Source organism: Rhodnius prolixus, unplaced genomic scaffold (assembly GCF_049639745.1).
Source record: "Rhodnius prolixus isolate KJV_2025 unplaced genomic scaffold, Rpr scaffold_6, whole genome shotgun sequence".
In the NCBI taxonomy this organism is placed as follows: Eukaryota; Metazoa; Arthropoda; class Insecta; order Hemiptera; family Reduviidae; genus Rhodnius; species Rhodnius prolixus.
Window position 1 is genome coordinate 1,967,580 of NW_027411634.1, and position 23,708 is coordinate 1,991,287.

Here is a 23,708-nt window from a genome sequence, read left to right on the forward strand (position 1 = left end):
AATGCTAACAAAAAAGAATTTAGTAAAAATTTGAATTCTTCACAAATAAAATTAATTGTAATTTCGTCTGGTTTTGGCTAATGTTAATGAAATTTACCCAGTCGAAGCTTTTGCGTACATTTGATTTTTTGGACCTGAGATGTAGACCTGAATTGAAACTGACAAAATTCTACTAGCACTGGACAAAATTTATCTGTACGTTACAAATTGCCTAGAAGACACTCGTAAAACCAACCTCCTTTTCAAGAATAAAACGTTCTTTGCTTTTAAGTATTAAAAACTCTCTTAAGCTGCGCTGGATATGCAAAATTTGGTTCTGAGGAGAATAAGTACAGAAAAACCGATAATAAAAAAGTAATGACTTTAAAGAAAATTATGAAAAATGTTAATTTTTCCTAAGTAATTCTTTACTCTGAAAGTCTAGAAACGTTTTCTCCATTTTCTTCACAAAAGTTTCGAGTTAATTAAGTAAATCAAGTATTTAATAGAATATCGGAACAATTTTTTTCAGGCAGAATTCTACAAAATGAGTTTTTCTGCTCCTAATAGGATAAAATTCTACTTAAGAAATACAAGTTTTGTAGAAAACTTCTATTACAACAAAATACTATGCTTGGTGAACGCTGGAATAAATCCTTTGATTTATACAAAACTTCTCATATTATTCATAGATCATTGTTGTAAAGGATTTATAGAAATAATGATGAAACAATTGAACGTCCAATTATCACCATCGGGATTCTAAATTAAATAAGTAGGTATAAGATATGTATTTATTTTTATTTTACAAAAATACATAACATAAAAATTAGAGTTTTTCATTTCTTATTTAACAATAAATAGTTTAGCCAGTTTAATAGTTATGTTTGAAGGATACTTGCAATTTACAATCCATCAATTGTATGAGATGAAGAAAAATAAAGTCTAATTTCCTTTTGCTTACTTGTGAACACTTTTCTTAAAACTGCCAATTGTTAACGCAACTTGCCACAATATTGATTTTGCATTAGCTGCATTACCAAATCCTAAAATTTGGCCACATTCTAAAGTAAAATATTCAACATCTTCAAGTTCTGCTTCTATCTGTGAACAGGGAAACAAAAAGATTAGAGAAAAGAAACTTTCATTAAAACCAAGAAGAACAAAAAAAATGCAATCATGGGCCCAATATTTGCAATGTTGTACACAGTATTAAAATTTAAGGTAAAATTTTTACTTTGGTGAATATTTTATTTTATTCTATATAAAATACACCCATTTCTCATTTTTTACGCATTTGCCCTGAGTGAGAATATAGATTACCTAGAGTTGTAGCTTCAGCCTAATGGATTTTATATACCCAGAATTTAAATAATTATCCTAAATTTTAATCATATTAAAATGTTTTGCTTACGGAAGTGAAAATAAAACCCATAAATACGTCATTTATTTCAATGCTTCTAATTAATTTAAGAGATTAGACCTAAATTTCACTACATCTACACTTTAGAGAACAACGTTACAACTGACTATTTTCTCTCCCATTATAGCCCTAAAATAAATATTCATAGACAAAAATTTCAAATACATATTATAAAACAAATCACATACAATTAGGTACACAATGTCTAAAGAAAATAGTTGAAAAACCTCATAATTGGGGAAAAAAATTTCAGTAATGTACCATTTCTTGCTTGAGTTGTTTTGTTCATATTTAATAATAAAAATTCATTTTAGACTATTTCTTGGTGTGGCGAGTGTAGCCTGCCATCGTCTTATTACTCACGTAACATTTATAAAGATTAAATGAATTGTTAAAATTACTGCTTGAAAAAAATAATGGCTGATCCGAGCGATTTTATTTTATTTTGGGCCACCGTTTATCCAGATCACTTTTAGTTAGGAGTTCTATTTAGGCTAATTGATTTTATGGAGTTTTTTGAGGAGCTGAAGGGTCACGAGTTCTGAAAAATTAATGTTGAAGTAGATAGGAACTTGTTTAAGTTACTCGTAGAATCGTAGGAGAAAGAGTCGTGTGAGTGCGAGCACCAGATATTTCTTTTAATCTTAGAAGAAAATAATAGAACCTGGTTTGTTTTATCTGTAGTACTGTTAGCTTCTTGATTTTTCATGGATGAAGATAAAATTTTATTAGCAGTTTGAGAAAGCCTGGATACTTCGGAATAGAATTCTTCCTGTAAATCGTAAAGCTCTAAAGCTGGTGGTCCTAGATCTAGAAAACGCGGTGGAAATACCTAGAAAAAATAATAAATTGAAAATCTTGTTTTTTTAAAATATTTTTACAAAATTAAAGTAACTAACCGCTGCTTCTAATTTAGGTAAAGCATCATCAAAAGCTGGGGTAGCTAAATTTAAAGTACCGTGTGGTACGTCAAGATTGTCATAAACTGAAATCACTTTAGCTACATGATCCAAACCGACCCAGTACATACTATTAGTCTTAAATAAACTCAGATAATCGGATGGTAATTCCTCTGTGGTTTCAATAAGACATCCACGGATTCTTTCAGATACTGAACAAGTATCTGCGACCACTGTATATTCTGCTACCTGAAATGTTTTCACTTATAAAAAATAATAATAATAATAGGCTAAATTCCTTTTCATTTCAAGCAGAGACGATATCAAATCACCTCAGGATCTTCCACATCAATTGGATCAAGTTGTAGATCATCACTTGTCAAATAACTAATTACAATGTTCAACAATTGAGTGTTGTCTTCTTTTTCTAAATAACGATCAGCAAATACATGTCCAGAACCAAATACACAGATTTTTCCACCTAATTAAACAAAATAAACATAATTCTCATTTTATTACCATTCGCTTACTCTACTAAAAGGAAGTATCTGATTCGTGCAAGAATTTTGTTTTTCGAGTTTTAGCCAGTAATGGACGGACCCCTGAGGACTATAACATCATTCCTATAGCATCATATGAACGGATGTGAGAGTCTTGTCAGTGACCTGTGTGTTCAGACTTGATATTTAGCTTTGATGCAACTATCAGAGATTCAACAGTAAGTTTTTTTTTTGGTAGGTGAAAGTATCAGCAAAGGGAAGTACATCGATTTCCTATTTAAATTAGCTGTACTAATTGTGTACCTGCAGATAATTGATTTTTGTTTGAAATTTTCTAAGGAAAATTCATATAATAAGGGACTTTAGCTGGGGTAAAGATTGGGACAGATCGTCTAAGGTTTCACACTTGAATTTTAATTTTGTCACTTGTTTTAATCCAGTTACTTGCCTGATTTCACTTTAGGAGTCGGTGTCAGAGTTGTGATGGCACAAAGTGGCCTGTTAAGCGGCCAAGAAGTTGGACCTGAAGATAACAGAGGTATCGCTGGTTTAGCTGTGTTCAAGCTGGCTCCATATGGGTAGACAAATTGTAAACATCTACAAAAGTATAGTATGCAATCAGTGAATATATAATAAAGGTAAAATTTTGTAAAGTATTGAAACTTTTAATGGTATTGTTAAATTCGGATCTGATAATTCTTACTTACTGTGAAAAATCTTTATTGACTTCTTTTCCAACAAACTTGGCTATGCCACGATTTAACACTCCGTTTGGTACAAGGCATTCCTTAGGATGGAAATACTTGAAATAATGTGTTCGCACAACGGAATCTGTTTTAACAATAATAAATCAGAAATAATTGCTCAAATTCTGGAATATATCTGGAAAGATTTTAGGAATCACTGGATTCAGAAGATCCCAAGAAGACGTAAAAATGGTTATTTGCAAGATTAGTAATATTACAGAAATGACTACCTTGACTAAACTCACCATTATTAATCATGATGCCATATTCTTCTAAAAGATAATTTATATTAGTTTCGAATTTCTTTTCACCGCCTTCGCCCAATGTGACGAGTACGGAACCTCCTCCATCTAGGAAACCTTTTAAAGTATTAAACTCATTCTCCGTAAACCTTTCCCTTGGGCTTGGAATTACAAATACGGCCACATCGCGTAGTGCTTCTGGAACGATTTCATCTTTATTTCTATAAAATAAAAAAATAAAAGTCTATAATAATGCTCTGCTGCTACATTGCCCCTATTTTATTAGCGAACTTAATTTAATTTAATTTCACTGTTTAAGTGAAAAGAAATTCATTCAGTCCATTCGAAATCGTTCAGTCTTCCAGTTGTGATTCACTAACTAGTCCAGCTCGTAGAGATAATTCAGAAGCAAAAACTTGCTGAGTGTTTTTCTTAAATATTCCATACGCAAGTGGTCTAATTACATTTGGAAAAATGTTACATATTTTGGCCCACATTAACTTTAGACTCAAATCTGTCTTGCTAAGCTGTGATAAGGTAAGTTTACATAATTTTTGGTCCGTGTATTATAATAAGAGTGTTACGTTATCTTAATTTTTGTTTGTGTTTACTCTTACGCTCAGAGCATGCTCATTAATACATACTAATTACAGAGTCAGGCAAACACTAACCTACAAACAGCCAGACATTAGTGGCTACTAAACTTGTCTGAGAAATTTCCGCAGTTGGAGAGAAAACTAGAGGATAGACTACTCCAAAAGTTTCTCAGGTAAGTCACAGTGTAGTCAAAGTAAGAGACAGATTCCGCTTAACATTAATTGGTGACCTTAAACAAGCTCACTCCAGAGAAAGATTCTGTTGTTGAACGATTGGTATATTATAAATAATATTCTGGACCCATTTCGAGAGATGCGGCTCAAAAAAAAACTACAGAAAATTAAATGTAAAAAATTACTTACATATCAACCTTCCAACTAAGTTTCAACTTTCGATGAAATGTTTTATAATTATCTGCAAGTTTAAAAAGTTCATTTTTTGATTGGTCAAATACTATTGACCTTTCATAATTATCTTGGTTCAGCGGTCCCTAAAAAATTGAAAATTTAGCGATAGTTAGATAAAAAAAATTACTTAAATGCATTTCTATGGTATTTACCTCTACAGGAGCCATTATTCTCATCAGCAGCTACTATCTTTGTTTTGGTCGGTCTCTATGGTAACTATTTCAAAATCATACCATAATTTATCTGATTTCTAAACATTGTTTCTTTAATAAACAGTTTATTCATTTATTCCTCATGTTTGGAAATTTTATTGTAAGAAGAAATAAATTGTTTGTTTAATAATTAAATCTTAAACTCATCCTTTTTTTTTTTTTAATTCTGCTATTTTAGAATCTTTCCTTGCTAATGAACAAACTTCAAAACAAGTCTATTTGTTTTGCTGTTTTAATGTAACGCAATTTAAATATGCAATACAAAAACAACTCTAAGCAGGAGCAGAAAGTTGTAAGAAGCGTAGCATTGGTAATAAAAGTATCAAGTTTGTTTACAAATTTTGAACCCTTGAAATATACATAGTATGTATAAACAGTATATGAAATATATAAGGGAAAGTTATGCGAGTTTTAACGCCAGAGTATTATTTATTAATTAGTTTATATTTATTTTTTGCCACGTATATTCCGCTAACTAGGAGTCGAACTGGCCAGTGATGGTCCTTCTTGGTCTGTAAAATGTAGGGAGTGGTTGACTTTCATATGTTTAAATCCTTCTTCTTTTAGACTGTCATATGCCTTCCAACAGTACGAGTAAATTGTGGAACCCGGTATTATGAAAGTCTTATTGATATCTAGTAAGGTACCTTTATCCCTAGTTTCAACAACCCCGAAATAGCATTTAGTCGACCCACGCTCCATACCACCAAACCCCATTTGGGACAGTGCCCCGTAAGAAGCTCTAGAAAGAGACAACCTAATTCCCGTTCAATGGATTGAAATTTGGGATCTCCTTGTGTGTATTCAGTTCCCCAACTACTGAGCAGTTTTTATTATTATAAAAAATTTTGGCCGATAAGAGTTCCTATCTTTGCGTTCAGGAACTCCAGTAGAAATGTAATTGAAATTAATCTTTACAAATTGTTTCTCTTTTAAGTCACTAGAGGACAGCATTCCACCAAGAAAAAATATATACTTGTTTATTAAAAAGTTTAGTGATTTTATTTACAATTAAAAAATTATGTTAATAGAATAAATAATTTTGCCTAATAGAATTAACATAGGTCAAGATCCCATGCTCAAATAGTAAAAACAAATACACATGTACATAAAATGGAAAATAATTGTAACACTTGGAAGAGGTTACATTTTCAACCTTCCATCATGTTAATCTATTCCTCCAGGAGGTGTTTCTTGTCTGTCTTCGTTGGCCATATGGTGAAGTAGAGTACAAGTATTGCTCAGTTTTCAACAGGATAATTGTTTAAATTAATATATTTTAGTAGAATGGCTGGCGAGTGAGTATATTTTTATTCTTGTAAAATTTTGATTTTGTTCTTAATTTTTCTCCTGAAGTTTAACTTTTCAGACTTTGACAGTTAACTTGTAAATTTTACTGTTGCAGAGCGAAAGTTACTTTCAAGATAATTTTGACTTCTGATCCCAAACTACCTTTTAAAGTGTGAGTATGTATGGTTAAGTTTTGTTTTAATATCTGTTTTATGTTTTTAATTTCAATTAAACTCTTAGCATCCTTTCATTTTGCTAGACTGAATATAGGATCATTACAAAAAAATATTTTGAGGGTTGTGTTTTGCTCTCAAAGTACGCTCATAAAAACTGATTACTAGAGAATTCGTTGTGTATGCTTGCAGGAAGAAAATTTACCAATAAAAATCTGCAAGATCAGATACGTTTCAATGAATGCTGCCGGTTGCTTAGAGCTTATCGTTGGTATTGACACTTTTTTAGAAATTGCTGATATTGCATCTTTAGGTGAAGATGAAATTAAATCTTTATTCATTAAAGGAAAATTTATTGAAAATTTTTGTGAAAAATTAATTACTAGTGATGAACAGTATCGCTTTGAAAGAATACTTAAAGAATATGCTATTGAAAAAGTAAAAAATGTTAGACCATTTTTATATTATAGAAATTTTAGTAATGAAATATTTATAAAGATATTTTCTGCTAATCTTTCACAAAATCTAACACTGTTGGTTTTTAAAGAATTTGTGGAATTATTTGGCAAAGAAAGATTAAAATCTGTTATTGATTTAACAGCCCAAACTAGAGCTGTATACATAAAATTAACACAAGCTGTAGATTCCACAGAGTATTTAGCTAGTCTTGAAAGTATTTTTTTAGCCAAATCATGGAATAGATACATTAATTCTGACAATGATGGTAAATTAGTTGTAAAACAACGTATCCAATTAATGTGTTCAGAACCTAGTTCTATTAATTTATTATTATCTATTTTGTGTTTAGAAGATGTTGACAAAGAATTTTACTCGTTAAAACAATTTATATTTAAAGAATTATATACAAAATTAGAATCTAATATTCAGTATGAAACATGGAATTCCATTTTTTCTTCAAACTTTTATGTTAAGATTACAGAAATTTATTCTCCCTTGTTAGAATTGTCTTTAAAAGTTTTACAATTATTTTCAATTAAATTATCCTTTGATAAAGCCACAAATAAATGGAGAAATTCTTGTCCGTCTGAATTCGACTATTCAGATATAGTTCATATTTTAAAATTAATGTATAATTTACCTTGTTTAAATTCTAGAATGAGAGAATTTATTGATTTTAATAAAATCAATTATGAAGAATCATTATGGCTGAATATTGAAAAAGATATCGAGCAATCAATGATACATGAAAATTGAATATTCTGTTAAAAAGATGCTGTGAAAAAGTAAATTACATTTTAGGAAGTTATTTGCACATATTTTATGCATTCATGTAAAGTTATGAGCTGCAATGGAAAGTTTGGGAGTTGTAAACCAAATTACTTGAGCCGCAGATAAGGCTTTTTTAAAAATTATTCCAGAATACCATCCGAGTTCCAAAATTTGAATTTTGTTTCCTCCCAAATTTACTCATTCTATTATTTTTTTTAATCAACTCACGGTTAACACTACTGAAATTTGTTACATTTTGAATAATTTATGTTAAGTAATATGTACTGACAGCAAAACACAATATTAAACTATGTTCATTTAAGTACTTTATTCAACTAATAGAAATAAAACGTCGAGACATTTTTTACACATTTGATAAGTTTGTATTTGTTGTTTTTCAACTTAGCTCTTTAAAACTGATCTATCCTCTTTTAACTTGTCAAATAGGACTGATAATGGTACTGAGTTAGATATTGAAATACTTATTTACACTAACCAGTACATGATTTAAATTGAGGGTAAACATGAAAGTTAAAGTGTTTATGGTTTTATTCAATAAAATAATCAATTCTTGTCTAATAATTATAGATTTTTGAAAATGTTTAGCATGGAATTTCCGCTGCCCAAGAATTGATAGAAAACCTATTTACGTCTTAAAAGAGATAACAATGGGTTTATACTTGAAATGCAGGTGTCTCCTTTCAAAAAATCGCTTCTAACAATATGAGATTCTGCCAGAGGAAAACGTCCCAGTAACATCGTTCTGAAAGTGGATATTCTTAGGAAAGTTATTAACTCGAAGAACGTCGCCTCTGACAATGAGTTGACAGAGAGATTTTGCTTTTCAACTGAGCAAAGTAGAATTATTTTAAAAAAGTATCATTGTTGCCAGTTGTCCTTTTTTTAGGGATTAATTAAAATAATTGATACAAAATAACGTTTCAGAAACTTTTTAATAGTGTTGAAGCTTTTTATCCTATAAGAACTACATTTTTAATATCCAGTATTGCATTGCCATGTCCTTCGTTTTTATGACTAGAGATAAATACCATTTTTTTCTTTATAGTTTAAGTGTGCCAGAAAATACTCCTTTCACGGCAGTCGTAAAATTTGCTGCAGAAGAGTTCAAAGTACCAGCGGCAACATCAGCTATTATTACGAATGAAGGAATTGGTATTAACCCATCGCAGAATGCTGGTATGTTAAAGGAATTGAAATTGATGTTGCTTATGGAGATCCAAAATTCTAGTTTGTATCTGATATTTCTATTTCGTTCATGTTTAGGCACAGTATTTTTAAAACATGGAACCGAGCTGCGATTAATTCCTAGAGATAAAGTGGGTGAATCAAGCTAAAGGATTTTTTAAAAATTTTAATTTTTATTAATATTTACGTTATTTTATTATTTTGATTTTTTGTAAAAAGCAATCATAATAAATTTTTATTTAATTTCAAACCAATTCTATTATTTTGATAAAAATTTCACTAAAATGTGTTCTCTTGAATGCTTAATACGTTACTATCATTACTGTTAAACCTCCTGAAGATTTTAGGTTTTTCTTACTTAGAATTGGAAATAATGCAAATTGAATGTAAACAATAAAACTACACTCCAAAAAAAAAAGAAACCTTTTATTATATCTATCAATAAATAAACAAGATGTTTTCTTACTACATATATAAATAAAATTTGACTGTACAATTTTAAAAAATTAAAATTAATATCTATAATTACAATAAAAATAAATTAAAATATTTTTACAATATATAGCAGATTATTTGTTTCTTAAAAAGATTTACAATATCTTCAAGTTGGTGAATATGCTTTATATATGTGACCTTTAGTTCTTTTATGGTTTACTGTGCAGAATAGCAGCATGGCTGAGATTAAACCAAATAACTAAAATAAAAAAAGAAGAGAACAAAAAATATGTTATACATGTATATAATAAGTTTTAAGTTACTACATAAATATAATAAGATTTTCATTGAACCAAAAGTGTTATATCTGTTTGACAAATTGAAAAGATGTTTCAAGTCTGAAGTGCTGGATATCAGAGCTTGGAAAACTAGATTTTTTTTTTAGTTTTGTCGTTTAGTGATAAGTGACGTAGCAATATGATTACCTAGTTCGGCCTCTGTGTAAATACGCACCAAGAACATATTTCCTCCTCTAAACTGCATTATCGGTAGAACAAAAATAAGGTATAGATACGCATCCATAGTTTTTAGTAGAATTTTGTGCTTACTATCATATTGCCGATATAACTAGAATAAAGACATGTCTTGCAACAAAATAGTCTGCTAATTTGTGCTTCTAAGCTTTTCTAAGTAATGGTAGCTAGCCTCCCTCCCATAAGTGTAGTCATGTACCGTTTCTGTTGATACAGCCTTTCGATTATGTCATGAAGTTGTCTTCCTCCCTAGTATATTCGTGAAGCGCTGGGAGGCTCAGTTGTATTGTAGGTTATCTATTCTCTACTTTCAGTTTTTCTTGTTCGTGGGAGCATAAGCTCTTGGAAACACCGTCCTAACAAGTATTTAGTCACTTTAAAACTCACTAAAAATGAGCTGAACATAAGTGCAGATGGTTGAATTCATAATAGTTTCTTACTAAGATTAAGTATTTTCTCTTTTTAATGATTTAAATCGCGGCCATCTATTACGCATTCTCCTACTTTAACTACTTGGTAGTCATCCCACGGCACCGGCCCAGGAGAACATCTACCTTCTCTGGAAGAGTGAGAAAGAGATGTCATACGCTTCCTATCTTGTTTGGAAAAAAATGCCTCTTATTATTTATGAATAAATATTAAACAATGCAAATAGATCGCTTCGCGCTTTTTTCCCCCAATTTTTCGATCTAATTTGGTATTCTAATTACTTATCTTAGATCAATGATTTTATTTGAAATATTTATCAAAATCACCAGTTTTTGTACCAACAAGAAGTGATTGGTTTAAATTAGAACTAAAAAAGTTGTATGATTTTTTTACTTTATAAGATTTACCTGTATAAAGGAGACAACCAATCCTACGATGCCGACGATATGCAATTGACCAACGAACCACATAAATACTTGTTCTGAACAGCCTTTTATGTACCACTTATCTTGATTTCTTTCTTCCCAACAACCTAAATTGAAGACAAAGAATTATTTTTAGTTTGTAAAATACGAAAGTACGATTTTAAACTATTTGTTTGTTTTTTTAATGATCTGAATGTTAACAAAAATTGTATACTTATTTAAAGGAAATATTGCAAATTCGTTTTATTTTCGAGATACGGAAATCTCAACTGTTCCAGACTAATTTGTAACCTACCAGGTACACTTCTATATCTAGGTAAACAGCAAGATTCAGGTACAACACGTCTATCAGGCCAAGCATCAATTTCGTACCAGTCTTCATAATTGTTATAACCGCAACAGTAAAACTGAAAAAGTGAATTAGAAATTAGATTTTTTTAATTATTTAAACTCATAAGAAAGACATGATGGAATAAAAAGGTAAATACATGACAATTTTTTTCATTTTAATCTTACATTGTTATGTATATGATTCCACAAAATATCTAATCCATTATCTGTGGTATTTCTATAATGTGATTTAATGCCGTCCATAAGATCCTTTCTCAGAGCATCATGTATACTTTCACGATAGACAAATGCTAGTGTTGCGATTGAAAATTCTATCAAGAACATGAGAATCACTAAGCTGAAGTACTGAAATAAAAAAGGTTTATACGAAGATTATAAATTTAGGTAGATTAAAAAAGATTAGTTTTTGTAAAATAATTATAACGAAGTCTGAAACTATTCATGAAAGCTCAAAGTTTTCTTTTGATAAAAATTAATCTAAAGCGTGAACTCGAAGAATATTTTGAAAGATAAGTTGATTGTAATTTACTTTTGGAAGAAAATTATAACAAAAATATTATACGCAAGACTTAACGATTTTTTTATTCGTCGCCCGCACGTTTTGTTTATTTTTCACCGGTGTCAGACTTGTCAGATCATCTATTCTCAATGATCATTGTAAACTAGTAATAAACAAATCAACCTCTGATGATGGATGAAAATCGAAACTGGTCAGAAATAAGGAAAAAATGATTATTGTGTCTGATAAACTGCTTGTGATTAGCTTCTTTAAAATATGTGAGGTATGTATGTATTATAGTAACAGTTTTTTTCCCTTTTTAAGTTACATTCCTAGATCGAATTATCATTTTTAGTAAATCGCAGATAAGAATCCGAACAGCTGCTCATTTTCATAATTCACACATGATTATTTTATACCTTTTTCCTTTTACAAGAAATAATACATTAGACTCTATAAATTATTAGATGATAGGAAAAACAAGATATTTTCAACGTCCTTTACAGACAGTGGCGTATTCGTAGTGATGCAAGTACGTGCATTGTTGAACCCTTTAAATTTAATATATCGAAATTTGTATTTTCATCTCACTAACAATACATTTAACTGCCAACACAATTTGGAAATATCCTCCAGAATCTCTTGAAGAAAACTAACGACGTTCAGAGCCATTTTGTTCTTAAGGCCTTTTACCAATGTCTAAAGCTGCAATTACTTATTTATAAATATATATAAAGGAGGACATGTTTTTGAATGCTCAATTTTTTCAAGATGGGACAGCATTTTCTGCACTGAAATGTAAATGTACTTATAGGGCTTGGGTAATCATATGATATGGAGATTCATAAAAAAAATCGTCAAGTTAAACTCTCGGAATTCTGCACCGTCACCTATGAGTTAATAGTTGTAGTTTCGTGTTGTGGAGGTGCTACAAATTTTATAATTTTTTTTTATCCTCTTAATTATCTAGTTATTTATTTATTGTTATTGTATCCATCAGTACCTCTTTTATCTAGAAATATCAGCTTATGTAATTTGGAATCCGTACTTTTTCTTCTGTAAGTTCTATGTAGCTTAGTACTCCGGCGCTATGCTACTTTTGGTAACAAAAAGGACTGGCAATTAAATATGCATCAATCCTGTTAAGATTTAATCAGATGTTTATTTAAACATTAAAAACTCGGTGGGAGGAAAGATTGTAAAGCATCTAATGATTAGAGGCCTTTGATAAAACTTTAGGATACGCTATTAACGTCAAACTAAGATTATAAATACAAATTAAAAAATTAATAACTAAATGTAATTTGACAAAACTATTAACTTACAGTAATAAGCATACATTTGCTTTGAAACCAACTCCCGCAACATGCGAAAAACGTAACCAGAACCGTGGTAGCTCCAATTAAGATGAACAGTATGTCAGCACTTAGAAATGCATATTGTGGCACCAGATTTGAATATCCTTCGTGGTTCACTCTCAGCCAGATACCAACTCCAAGTATACCACATCCTGATAACTAGGTAAACAAAAGTTTTTTTTAAATAAATAATATGAAAATTCAGAGTAAAAATGAGGGAACATTTTTAGTAAACAAAAATTCAAGTAGAAAACACATTTTCTCCAACGCATATTTTCATTGTTTTAAATAACAATTATGATGATTTTCAGCAAACTTATAAATTTAACATGGGTTTTTTAATTACAGTAACAATAAGTATGCAATAAAAATTGCCGAACTCTTAAAAATGGCACTTAAGAACTACAGTTCTCAATATTTTCAGTATTTCTCGTGAAATGCTAAAATCAAAATTTGGAATGCTTTGTGTGAAGTGTTTATTTGAATAAACACAATAATAAATTTAATGTGAAACCTGTGCTTCATGTTTTCACAATCAATCGGGCTAAGCTACTTTAATTTCCTGCTTTAAGTACTTGAGTTTTTCACGTTTTTTTTTCTAAAAGATGACTTATGTCATCTTATACGTTGAAAAACGTACTTCTAGACAAGCAATAATACTTTTTTTTTTAATTGCAGGATATTCCTTCCCGATCATTTTAAAAATATTTATACGTGATTCGAAGAATGCGTATCAATTTGTTTTTCGATTTGCAGACAAACAAGCACCTTATGCAGTTTTTACATAGTTCAGATATGCTAAGAAACATGATGTATTCATTCCTGCACTATTCATTCAACATGAAACAAGTGTCTTTGTGAACGTGTCATAGAGAATTATTCTATGTTAGCAAGTGTCTTGCTAGAAAGGGAAATTCAAGTGATACCCATGATCATAAAGATGAATTCAGATAAGATGACCTATACCCTCCTCAACCCCTTTATAGTCATTGAATTTGGCTTCTTTTTGAATACTGAACAGTTTTAATACATTTTAACTATTTATTGTTATAACTACTTCCATTTTTGCACGGAGTGCAAGTGGCGGATTTGTGGAACACGAATGTCTGCAGTACTAACTTTGAGAACCACTGCTTTAGAGGGAAGAAAGCTGGCACCATGAGTGTACTAAGTTCATCAGGATCAGTTTCTGATACTGTTTCGACCAGAGACGACCTCAAAACGTGCATTTCCAAAGTAAAAAACAGAAATACGAACTTGTAAGTGAGAAATTTATAGTTAGTGTTCCGCGTGTAATTAAGTTTTTATAATATTAGAAAAACGTTAATCTTCACGACATCTAATTTGGTAGTTCGACTTTTAAGTCCTGCCTAATACGTAAAAACGTTGTTATTGAACTTTTATTATAAGATTTTGGTTGAATTTCATTAATTACTAAGAATAGGTTTCTTCTAATCTCTTGTTTGACGTTTTCTTGATATATCCAACGATTTTTATAAAACTTGAATGATAAAGCAATAAGAAATATTCAATAAATAAGATAAATATTCACTAAGTAAAATTTATTTAAAATTCAGTAGAAGCAAGATTAATTTCTTACTAATTGATCTACGTAATATATAAATAAAAGTTATTTACCCAGATGAGTACATTGACATAGCAGAAGATATAACGGACGCACGTATACCCACTGCTGCTCATGGTTGTATCCTGTAAATCAGAAGAATACAAACTGCTATTAATTCAGACGTCCTGTATGACGATTTCCGGGAGGGATGATGACGCTCAGACCAACCAATAAAGTCTCATAAAGAAGGGAGAACATAGAAGAAAAGGGAAAGAATAGAACTGTTCCCAATAGAGAAGGGAGCCTTCAAGTAAACAACACACCCTCTGTTAGAAGATGATGGTCTTCACCCCCTCCCATTGAAGATTTACTGACTTAGACTCTCCTAAAGTATCGTCTTGCTTCCCATCTAAATTTCATATTAAGAGAAAGTAATATTTTTCTTTATTAAGAAATCGGTACTTAAAGTAAGCATTATTCATTGAATAAGTAGAATTATTTATACCTTAATGCATTTTGGAGAGAGTAGAAAGATTAAATATTCTACGTCCATTTTATTTAATCACAAAGGTTTGTATAATAATGAAATGAATAGGCAATTTTCATTTCCTGCGTTCGTTTGTAGTAAATATTTCTTTCTCTTGCATATTTTCAAGTTTTCACCGTCCATACAAGTTTTGTGACACCTTTTGTCTTTATATGTTTGTCTTGCGCAGAAAATTCAGTTTTATTATTATTATTATTATTATTTGAAAGGATTCTCTCGAAATTAGCTCCGTAGATTTTCTTTCCAAAATTGCGTATCTCAGTAAAATTATTCTTTTTTTTGGGCATAAAGGCACTTGTAGGAGCTCTTCGCTTCCGCAGACGATCGCTATCTTCGTCTTTGACTGCTTTATTGTAAGTCTTGCATTCTTCTATCCTGAGAAATACCATTTCATTGGCTGTAACCAGATCCTCATAGGCAACTTATCATTACGAGTTCTCTCGTTTCGCCATATTTTATATTCATGTAGAAATAAGTCTTTATTACCAACTGCTTTCAAATTAATTAGTTTTATGGATAGCACATGAGTTGACAAAATTTCATGTTGAGTGAAAATAGAAGTGTGACTGTGCTTAGGTTTTTTGTTTAGCTTTCTGTAATTGTGTACAGAATCATTGGCTGTAAAGTAAGTTAGGTTTAAAAACAAAAACCTTTATTTCGAGAACATTGATTTTAGAGAGGTTTTAGGTGAGCTTAGACATCATACTTCATTCAATAACATTATTTAATTGCATTGAGCACGTAAAATATTGAAGCCGGTGTCTTTCTTAGTATTCATTTTAAGTTTAAAGAGAACTGAAGTACATAAACTGGGAAATAGTTTCTGTGAAAATGTAATTTAGTTCCAAGATAGGAAGGACATGAGACTATACTTTCAAAACCGTAACACTATAAACGTGTTACATGAATAGTGAATACTTCGCACTGTCAGGCCGGCATTCAGACATAAAAAGGTAAAAGATTAAGAGTGGGGTAAGTGTAACATATTTAAACACATTCTGAATGTAAAATAGAAGTTATGTGTTTGAAGAAAGAAAAAAAAAATCTATATTCAATAAAACGTTAGTTTTGGTTTCTTACTTAGTGAAAGTTCTTGCCAAGTTAATCAATGGTTACTTGCAAGGGTCACCTGGGAGAAAGTCAACTTAATGATAAGAGTGGACTCGCTAAATTCTCTTTAAATTGGAATTCACTATTGGCCTTAACCTCTACTCAATTTGTATTCATATTATTAGAATTTCTTTTATTGTGACGTAAATATATTTTTCATTCCTTTTTAGATTTCATAAAGGAAGTAGATGTTTCATGTTTCAGAGGCTGCAGTACCTACTCAAAACCTCACAATGGATTTCTCGTGACCTTTAATCACTGCCGTTCTCTTTTCTACATTTTCTTGCAGCGTATATAAATTGGATAACATCTTGGATTTATGGCGTCTGTTATTCAATTTGACCCTAAAGGGATCCAATGAACGGTTAGTTGGTAAAATTCAAAGATTGAGGAAAATGTGAAATCTAATTTTTTAAATCTTGAAATGTTTCTAGCCGGATATTTAGTTTTTAATTTAATTTCTTTTAGTTGGTAAGGAAAAAATTGCGATCATGTCAACTTTTGGATTTCTAGTATTTTCGTAAGAAATATTCCTAGATTTTTACTAATTACTAGATTTTTTTAAGCATTTCATGAAAAGTTTTCGTGTTACAGCCATTGGGGAATGAAAAAGGTTCATTTTTAAGAGAAATCTAATTTTGTTTGAGTTGACCATTGAATAAAGTTGAGGGTAGAGTTCCCTTCTGCTATTCTGGACAACATAGAACCCTAGTACAGACAGACCCATTTCTACTTTCACACACTGTCACAGATTGCACGTCTAGCCTCTTCATTCTTTCCCTTTCCCATATAAAGGTCTTTTCCCCTCCTACTTTTAAGTACTTATAGTGTCCCTCACGTTCTACCACTACTTCCTTGTGGCAAGCAATCCCTACTAAACATCTAACTCTCATCACAGTAAAACTTCATTCAAGCGGACTAAAGTTGAGTCATCGTACTTACACACAAAGATTATTATGAAGTTGGAGGAATAAAATAAAGGACGAGTGAAAGAGAAACCATCAGTTCATTATTTTTTTTTTTTATAACCAATTATCTAAACCAACAGATTTTTTTTTTATATGCACATGTGAATAGCATACGAGAATATTTAAATCACAGTACACCTACTCGAAATGTTCTGATTAATCGATTTAGTTTTACTTTTTTTGTTGCTTCTTCACCACTGTTATAAAAAATACAAATTGCTGTTGGAACAGACAGGTATAAATCTTTTTATGAAACTAGTTTTTGTTTTTTGATTTGAGAATAAACGATTAACTAAATTCTGATCACTGCCTTTGACGCTAAATAAAAAATTCAAACTAACTTAGACATGATTCTAAGTTCTGCAAGTAGAGAAAGAAATGTGTTCCCAAAAATCCAAGATTGATCGCAAGCGCAGCTTTACGGAACGCTTTTAGCTTTTTAATAGATTAAGGAAACATATAGTGGTAGTAAAACTGGTAGAATGTACAGATTGAAAGTAGGAAATTAAAGAAATAAGTTTTTTTTTTAATTATTATTACATTAACTGGGTTTCACTTTTAGAAATTGAAATACATATGCTTGTAAAGAATGGCGTTTAAGATAACATAAATGTATACGTAAGTGCCCTCGCTCTTTCTTTGCCGAAGACAGCATTAAGTGGTATTAATAAATGGAAAGGATCGCGTGGTACCGATTATCTTTGTTTAATTTTATTTAATGGTGTACAATTAAGTAACCTTTATTTTGAATCGTCTCTTAACTATTATAGATTGTTGCATGTTTAGACAGTTAATTGCTTGTTGGTTGAATTACGTCTAAAGTCCTTTAATGATCACAATATACTCAACTCTTGCTGTCAAGCTTATGTGAAAATCTAAACGGCTCAAACATTGTTAACGATGTAAACTTAATATTATCAATAAATAATTGGTTTCACTATTTTTGGTTCAATGAAGTTCGCACAGACATTAAGGCTAGGATAAGATCATTGTAAACAATAAATGTTATTTTGCCATATTTGCTTTTTCAGGACATTGTACTGACCTCGTTTGAGGTGGCTCAATGACGCAAAGGCAAGCAGTGTAGGAGTGCGTAGATCGCGCTCTAAGGACAGCGTTCAGGAAGAGTGGTGGGTGCTGTTGAAAAAGATACAGGCCCTTTCAGTAATACTAAGTGGATTTTCTTCTTCCTAGAGTGAAAAAGTGGTAATACTATTTCTATTTTCTATTAAGTCTTGTACCTAAATGTTCATAATTTGAGTTATTTCTAAAATAGCTCTAACGATTCCCTTTGTACGTCAAATAATTTAGTTTCAAGTAGAGCACTAGTTCAAGCGATCCACAGTCAATGTGAAGACTGTAAAGACTGGTTGATTTAAAAATTAATTGATGGCTTAGAGCAAGTACGCAGCCCCCAGAAGGCTGAACCTCGAGGTCTTCTGAGATTGAAATGGCTGGCAGAGTCAGTCGGTTGTAATAATCAGGTCTGCCCGTTAGTTAGATGATAGTTCTAGATTAAACTCCTCCACACACTTTTATTCAAATCTCTAAATGTGTCGCAGGATCTTCAAAGCCACAGAAAATTTTGTGTGAATCGCTCCCAGTGCAGTACGTCCGCCTTCTCAATAGTCCTTTGGCCAACGTGTCTAAGCCTGGGTGACTGGGGATGTAAGGTAAGCAGATTTTTCATTTTCATAGGGCAGACTAATACCGCTCAAGATTTAGCCCAGTGGTTTTCAACTTTCTGACACTCGCATACCGGCAAATATAAAGAAATTAAGTTTTTTAATTTATTTTATGGATAGATATACAAATTTAAATGACTTTATTTAGTGTCCCGTCTGCTGTTGCTTCTTTGTTAACAAATCATTTATTCGTGGTTGGAAGTTTAGTTTCTGAGTGACGAAGTGCAGCATTTATTGCCATTGCTCACGAACCGGCTGAAAATTTTCATGGACCGGCACCGGTCCACGGACCTCAGGTTGTAAAACACTTATAAGCTTGAGATTCAACCTTGATAAGTATAGTGGCAACAGCTCAAGTAATAAATCCTCAACCACTGTCGTGGGCATCTTCAGCTTCCTCAAGGAGAGAGTCCATTAAATATCATTGAGTTCACTCATAATTTTTATGATTTTATTGAATTTTATCATTTTATTATTTTAAACCAAGACCAAATTTGTTGTAATTAATCGGAAAACACTTCTAAATCAAACAAGCCAACATTTACAAGACTGTCACGTGTTAATTTTGTTACTATTATTAAATTGTTCCTTTCGTTTTGAAGTATACTGTTTGCATAATTCATGAATAATTTCTACTTTCTTTGTTATATATATTATTATAATATATATAAAACAATCAGGGCAAGGTGTTGTAGATTGTAGACTGTTAAGGGAGTGGCTATAAGCCAAGTCATCTACGATCTAAAAAATGTATTGTGGCTCCATAATATAATAAACTATAGTTTTTAGAAAGTGGGCGTCTTTAAGGTGTTAAATTTACACCTGCATTGTGCGTGTTTGATAATGACTGAATGTGCTTTTGGGTTCGCTAAACTCAAATAGTTGTACACATCAACCGCTCTTACGGTCTTGTGTGGGAGTGTTTTTCAAATTGTTAGACTGGGATACCCTCAGGGACGCCAGTTCCCTCTGCGGAAGAATCAGTTGTTAGAACTATTAGTTTTAAAGTGTAATTATTAAACTGTTTAAAGGGAGTCACGTAATCGAGTTCAATAGAAATGTCTTAGGGTAAGAAGACTTTATTGGTTTTAGCCTTTAAGATATAAGTAAGTAATTTATTTTTTTAACTATTCACATTATAGCCATCATTAGGTACAATAAAAACGTTAATTAATATTTTGTTTGCATTAATAATCACATAATTAAAAGTAGGTATAAATCCTTAAAAATAAATTATTTAAATATTTAATAATATTGTTGGGTAATGTCCAGGTTATTGAATTAGAGGGAAGGGAACAATTAGTAACAAGTACGTATAGTGGAAGGTTTAATTACTGTTAGATTTTATGCTAATAGAAGTCGTATTTTCTTAAAACAGTTGAATTGCAAAGTGTTAGTCAATGAAGTGTCTTCTCAAAAAAAGATCCAGAAGTTGCTTTCTTCGTTTGTGGAAGTAATTCTTTAAGTTAAATTTTCTAAATCAAACTAACTGCATGAAAAGTTAGTGTTGGATCTTTACTTATTACTGTTTTTGTTATTATGTTGCAGTTAAAAAAACGGTTTCGGTTGCAGATAAAACTTGAGCTAGATTTAAGCATTTAAGTGTTACTTTTATTATAGCATTCATGAAACTTAGAATTTCGGATAAAGAAAAAAAAGTCTTATAGTACATTCTACTATGTCAAGCATATGTATCTTTAAAATTAATTATTTTATGCTGCGAAGCAATTTTAGATTATATTTTGCGAAAGGCCGTATAAACAAATGGTGTAAAACTGAATTGAATTTTTTGCCGAAAGCCAAAGTTGCTGTGAGAGATTGTAATAAAACTTTTTATTACGTTTGAAGAATTGATAATTTCTATGCACCAGTGAGTTCACGCTATTAGAAGATAATTCTTATGCCACCAAACTTTTAATTATTCAATATTAAGATGTTCGAATTTAATACTTCCATTAGCATCACGATAATAATTCGATTTACGGTATAAGTAAAAAATTGATCAACCGTAACTACTTCCTTACTTAAACTTAAATTTATTAGTTTTTGAGATTTTTTCACTATTGTCACAGGAAGAGGTTACAATCAAGTCCCATAGGGATATACAAACAAAATAGAAAGTTCTAGCTTGCTGCTATTTTTTGTATTTGAGCTAAAGTTAGACCATTTTAGAGATAACCCTAAGTTTACACAAAACGAAAATTTTCGGAAAAAGCTTAATACTCGTATTGAAAATTAGACTAACTCTAATTAGAGGATAATAAAGTTTGTCTTATGTTACTTGACTGCTTAGCAATCGCTGAATTTGGAAAAAAAAGTGAAATCGAGCATAACAAAATACAAAAAAATAATGAATCAGAGAAGATTCACCTTGATCTCGTGTAACCAGGAATAAGCGAAGATAAAAATAGAATAATAAATAGGCGTTCCAACTCTCTTACTTCATGAGAACGTATTTTACGTACAAACATCAGTAAAGAAAATTTAAAATTTAGGAGTTTATTTTAAAAATAAATATTGACATTGAATAAAACTGACAAAATCGTGGAGTTATATAAGCAATGCAATATTCCCTAATTCTGTTTGTGAAATGATGTATTTTTTAATTAAAAAATTTAAATGAGCATTTAACTTAATAAGAAATTACTGCCCCATTTTTTATCAATTGAAGCAAAGAAGAGACGATTATATTATCTCTAGAATAGTTCAGTTCATAAATGTTAACCCAGTTTTTTTTTTAATGACACGTCATAAATCTTCTACGTTACGTAATCTACATGTCTCTTTATAATTATGTCGCAATAATTTTTTCAAATGTTTATTTTCAGTTAGACGAGAGAGAGAAAAAAGGGAAGAAGGATGGATATTGAATTATTAAATCGCACAATTCCCGCAGTGCAAGGTAAATAAAAAATAAATACCAATAAACGTATTAGAATTGAATACAAATCTGAATTCAGTACCTAAGTATGATCTAAGGTCGACCGAAATATATTTTGGAATCGGCTTTTTTTACTAAATAGATTCATTTATTTATATTTTCCCGAATATAATTCTAAGATTATCCATAAATTTTCACAGGATAGGTAGTCTATTTACTTTCATTTGGAACATTTTTCCTGGATACTTCGTTCAAGTAGAGACGAGTGAAGATAAGCTCGCTTTCCGACATTACATTCACTTAGGAAAAGAGAAAATAGGATGTTCATGCTCGGAGAGACTTAAATTCTCAGAGTAGGTCCAAAATATGTAATCATAATGGTATACTTACTTCTGATAATATTTTAATATTTACTCTTGAAGGAACTAATATTTTAAACATCCTTTCATTAAAAAATCACTTCGTAGAATAAGCAAATAATGATATTTGTTCTCTGAAACTGGATAGTTTGTTTTAGGTTGGTTCATATTATTTGTAGAGAGCACTCGAAAAGGCTGGACATTTGGAAAGTTTAAATGCTTCAAAGTAGTGCCGACCTTTGACAGTCTACATAGAAAGTTTAGTCTACTGTCACACTTATCTATTAGATGTTATCGCCTATCTTTTTTAATGAGGGAAAAAAATATTCAAATAAGTACTACAATTTTTTTTTCTTTACTAACATGTTGGCTATTTCTTTTCTACAATTTTTAATTTCTTTATTCTTACATAGAAATGTTTCAGGGAATGTCAAAACTGATTTTAAAAATGAAAAGCACAAAATCAGTACGATCGCATTAACTTAAAAACTAAATGGTGTTGAGAGTAACAAGATATAAATATTTAAGTATTAATAATCAAATTGTTGATGTATATCTATCCATTAACTGACAACATTATTTGAATATGCTGGCATTAAGAACAAATTTCGCGTATAAATTGGAAATGAATGCCTTCAAAGGGTGCATCTTTTATGTTAGTACCTTAGATGCTGGATAGCCTTGGATGTATGAGAACACTCTAGGACAACCAGTGAATAGCGTTTTTTCGGGAGGACGAAAAGGTTATTTTAATTAATTCAGTTTAAACATTATTTGAAATCATAAATCAATAATACTTAATAAAAAATCAGCCAAAAATAAAACGTAAGTAACAATTTTTCTAAGCCTTTATAAATTTGCGAACTATTAAATATGAAGGAGTATTTTCGTAGCCTAAGTAAATATTAAGGTAATTTTTTGTTTTGCTTGTTTGAGTAGGTCTGTTAGTCTGATTCATTTTTTTCCCCCCATTACTCATTACAAGATACTTTTATTAGCAAAGTTGTTGACTAGTTGACTTTTGCAGAGATACGAATTGGTGAGGGGAATGATGATTGTAAAACAGCAGTTAAAGTCCAGGATAATCTGCTCTCTCCTATGTAACGAGATCGCATCTAATGATTTAATGCTGAAGTTTAAATTATCATAGCATCAGCAGACAACTTTATCACCTTGTCAAGGAAGTCTTGAATTCGGCTCATTCCTGACTATGAACGGAGTAAGTGATTGGATATCAATTTATGGTAACAAAAAGTCAATTTTTTTTATGATGTTTAAAATAGGAACATTTTTTTGCGAAGCATGATTGAAATTCATTGAAAAATTCACTAATTCCTAAACACCAAAGACACTCGACAGAAATAGTAAGGTCTCCGCATACATTGCAATATCTTTTGGGGAAGGAGTCATCTTTAGAAGTTATTAAAAAAAAAAAAAAGGCTTATTGAGTGAAAATAATTAGTCCATACTAGGTGATATAATCCCATTCATATAATCTTAGTAACCTTATAAAAGACTCATACCCTTATCTGAAATCGTGAAAGGTGATTGAATTTCAAAGAGAAAGTGTTCTGGTTTCTATTTCACTAAAAAATTTCTGGCCAGCCCCTTGGAAAAAAGAGTTTAATCTAACCTAATTTAATTGTATTAAAGGTAA

At 30.8% G+C, this 23,708-nt stretch overlaps 4 protein-coding genes across 7 annotated transcripts in view; 2 read left to right on the forward strand and 2 right to left on the reverse strand.

Moving 5' to 3' along the window:
* Positions 1-754, forward strand: part of nej (CREB binding protein nejire) — a 42,995-nt gene extending 42,241 nt beyond the window's left edge. The window contains exon 36 of the transcript XR_012462423.1: positions 512-754. The gene's annotated coding sequence lies outside the window, so the exon portion shown is untranslated. The remainder of the gene's footprint in view (positions 1-511) is intronic.
* A 5-nt stretch (positions 755-759) lies between these two features.
* Positions 760-5,153, reverse strand: IFT52 (intraflagellar transport 52). The gene is made up of 9 exons (XM_074141450.1): positions 4,946-5,153; positions 4,749-4,876; positions 3,793-4,010; positions 3,509-3,632; positions 3,250-3,398; positions 2,634-2,782; positions 2,302-2,550; positions 2,067-2,234; positions 760-1,083 (listed from the first exon to the last, which is right to left on the reverse strand). The coding sequence occupies exons 1-9, from the start codon at positions 4,967-4,969 to the stop codon at positions 940-942; spliced, it is 1,353 nt and encodes a 450-aa protein (XP_073997551.1). The 5' UTR covers positions 4,970-5,153; the 3' UTR covers positions 760-939.
* A 988-nt stretch (positions 5,154-6,141) lies between these two features.
* The window catches only part of Ufm1 (Ubiquitin-fold modifier 1), a 34,999-nt gene continuing 17,432 nt past the window's right edge, over positions 6,142-23,708 (forward strand). Inside the window, exons 1-13 of the mRNA XM_074141473.1 lie at positions 6,142-6,303; positions 6,411-6,467; positions 8,765-8,895; positions 8,983-11,206; positions 16,363-16,522; positions 18,158-18,332; positions 18,438-18,610; positions 18,689-18,799; positions 21,640-21,713; positions 21,893-22,045; positions 22,210-22,386; positions 22,465-22,794; positions 23,079-23,270. Coding sequence (XP_073997574.1) covers positions 6,293-6,303; positions 6,411-6,467; positions 8,765-8,895; positions 8,983-9,053 — 270 coding nt within the window. The 5' untranslated portion in view covers positions 6,142-6,292 and the 3' untranslated portion in view covers positions 9,054-11,206; positions 16,363-16,522; positions 18,158-18,332; ... (5 more) ...; positions 22,465-22,794; positions 23,079-23,270. The remainder of the gene's footprint in view (positions 6,304-6,410; positions 6,468-8,764; positions 8,896-8,982; positions 11,207-16,362; positions 16,523-18,157; positions 18,333-18,437; positions 18,611-18,688; positions 18,800-21,639; positions 21,714-21,892; positions 22,046-22,209; positions 22,387-22,464; positions 22,795-23,078; positions 23,271-23,708) is intronic.
* Positions 9,305-23,708, reverse strand: part of Tsp5D (Tetraspanin 5D) — a 33,122-nt gene continuing 18,718 nt past the window's right edge. For 2 of the 4 annotated variants that reach the window (XM_074141464.1, XM_074141463.1), the window contains exons 2-7: positions 14,573-14,644; positions 12,902-13,093; positions 11,243-11,422; positions 11,022-11,133; positions 10,709-10,833; positions 9,305-9,598 (exon numbers count right to left, since the gene is read on the reverse strand). In XM_074141464.1, coding sequence (XP_073997565.1) covers positions 9,506-9,598; positions 10,709-10,833; positions 11,022-11,133; positions 11,243-11,422; positions 12,902-13,093; positions 14,573-14,635 — 765 coding nt within the window. In that variant the 5' untranslated portion in view covers positions 14,636-14,644 and the 3' untranslated portion in view covers positions 9,305-9,505. Of the gene's footprint in view, positions 9,599-10,708; positions 10,834-10,940; positions 11,134-11,242; positions 11,423-12,901; positions 13,094-14,572; positions 14,645-23,708 lie in introns of those variants that run through there. The other 2 variants (XM_074141467.1, XM_074141465.1) reach the window with 2 other exon arrangements.

What these genes read in the sequence shown, in the direction of transcription:
- IFT52 (XM_074141450.1), bottom strand. Translation starts at nt 4,969, where the DNA reads ATGAGAATAATGGCTCCTGTAGAG. An exon ending in TACCTAAATTAGAAGCAGCG is followed by an intron (nt 2,235 to 2,301) that starts GTTAGTTACTTT and finishes TATTTTTTCTAG; the next exon opens with GTATTTCCACCGCGTTTTCT. An exon ending in CTACAGATAAAACAAACCAG is followed by an intron (nt 1,084 to 2,066) that starts GTTCTATTATTT and finishes CCCTGTTCACAG; the next exon opens with ATAGAAGCAGAACTTGAAGA.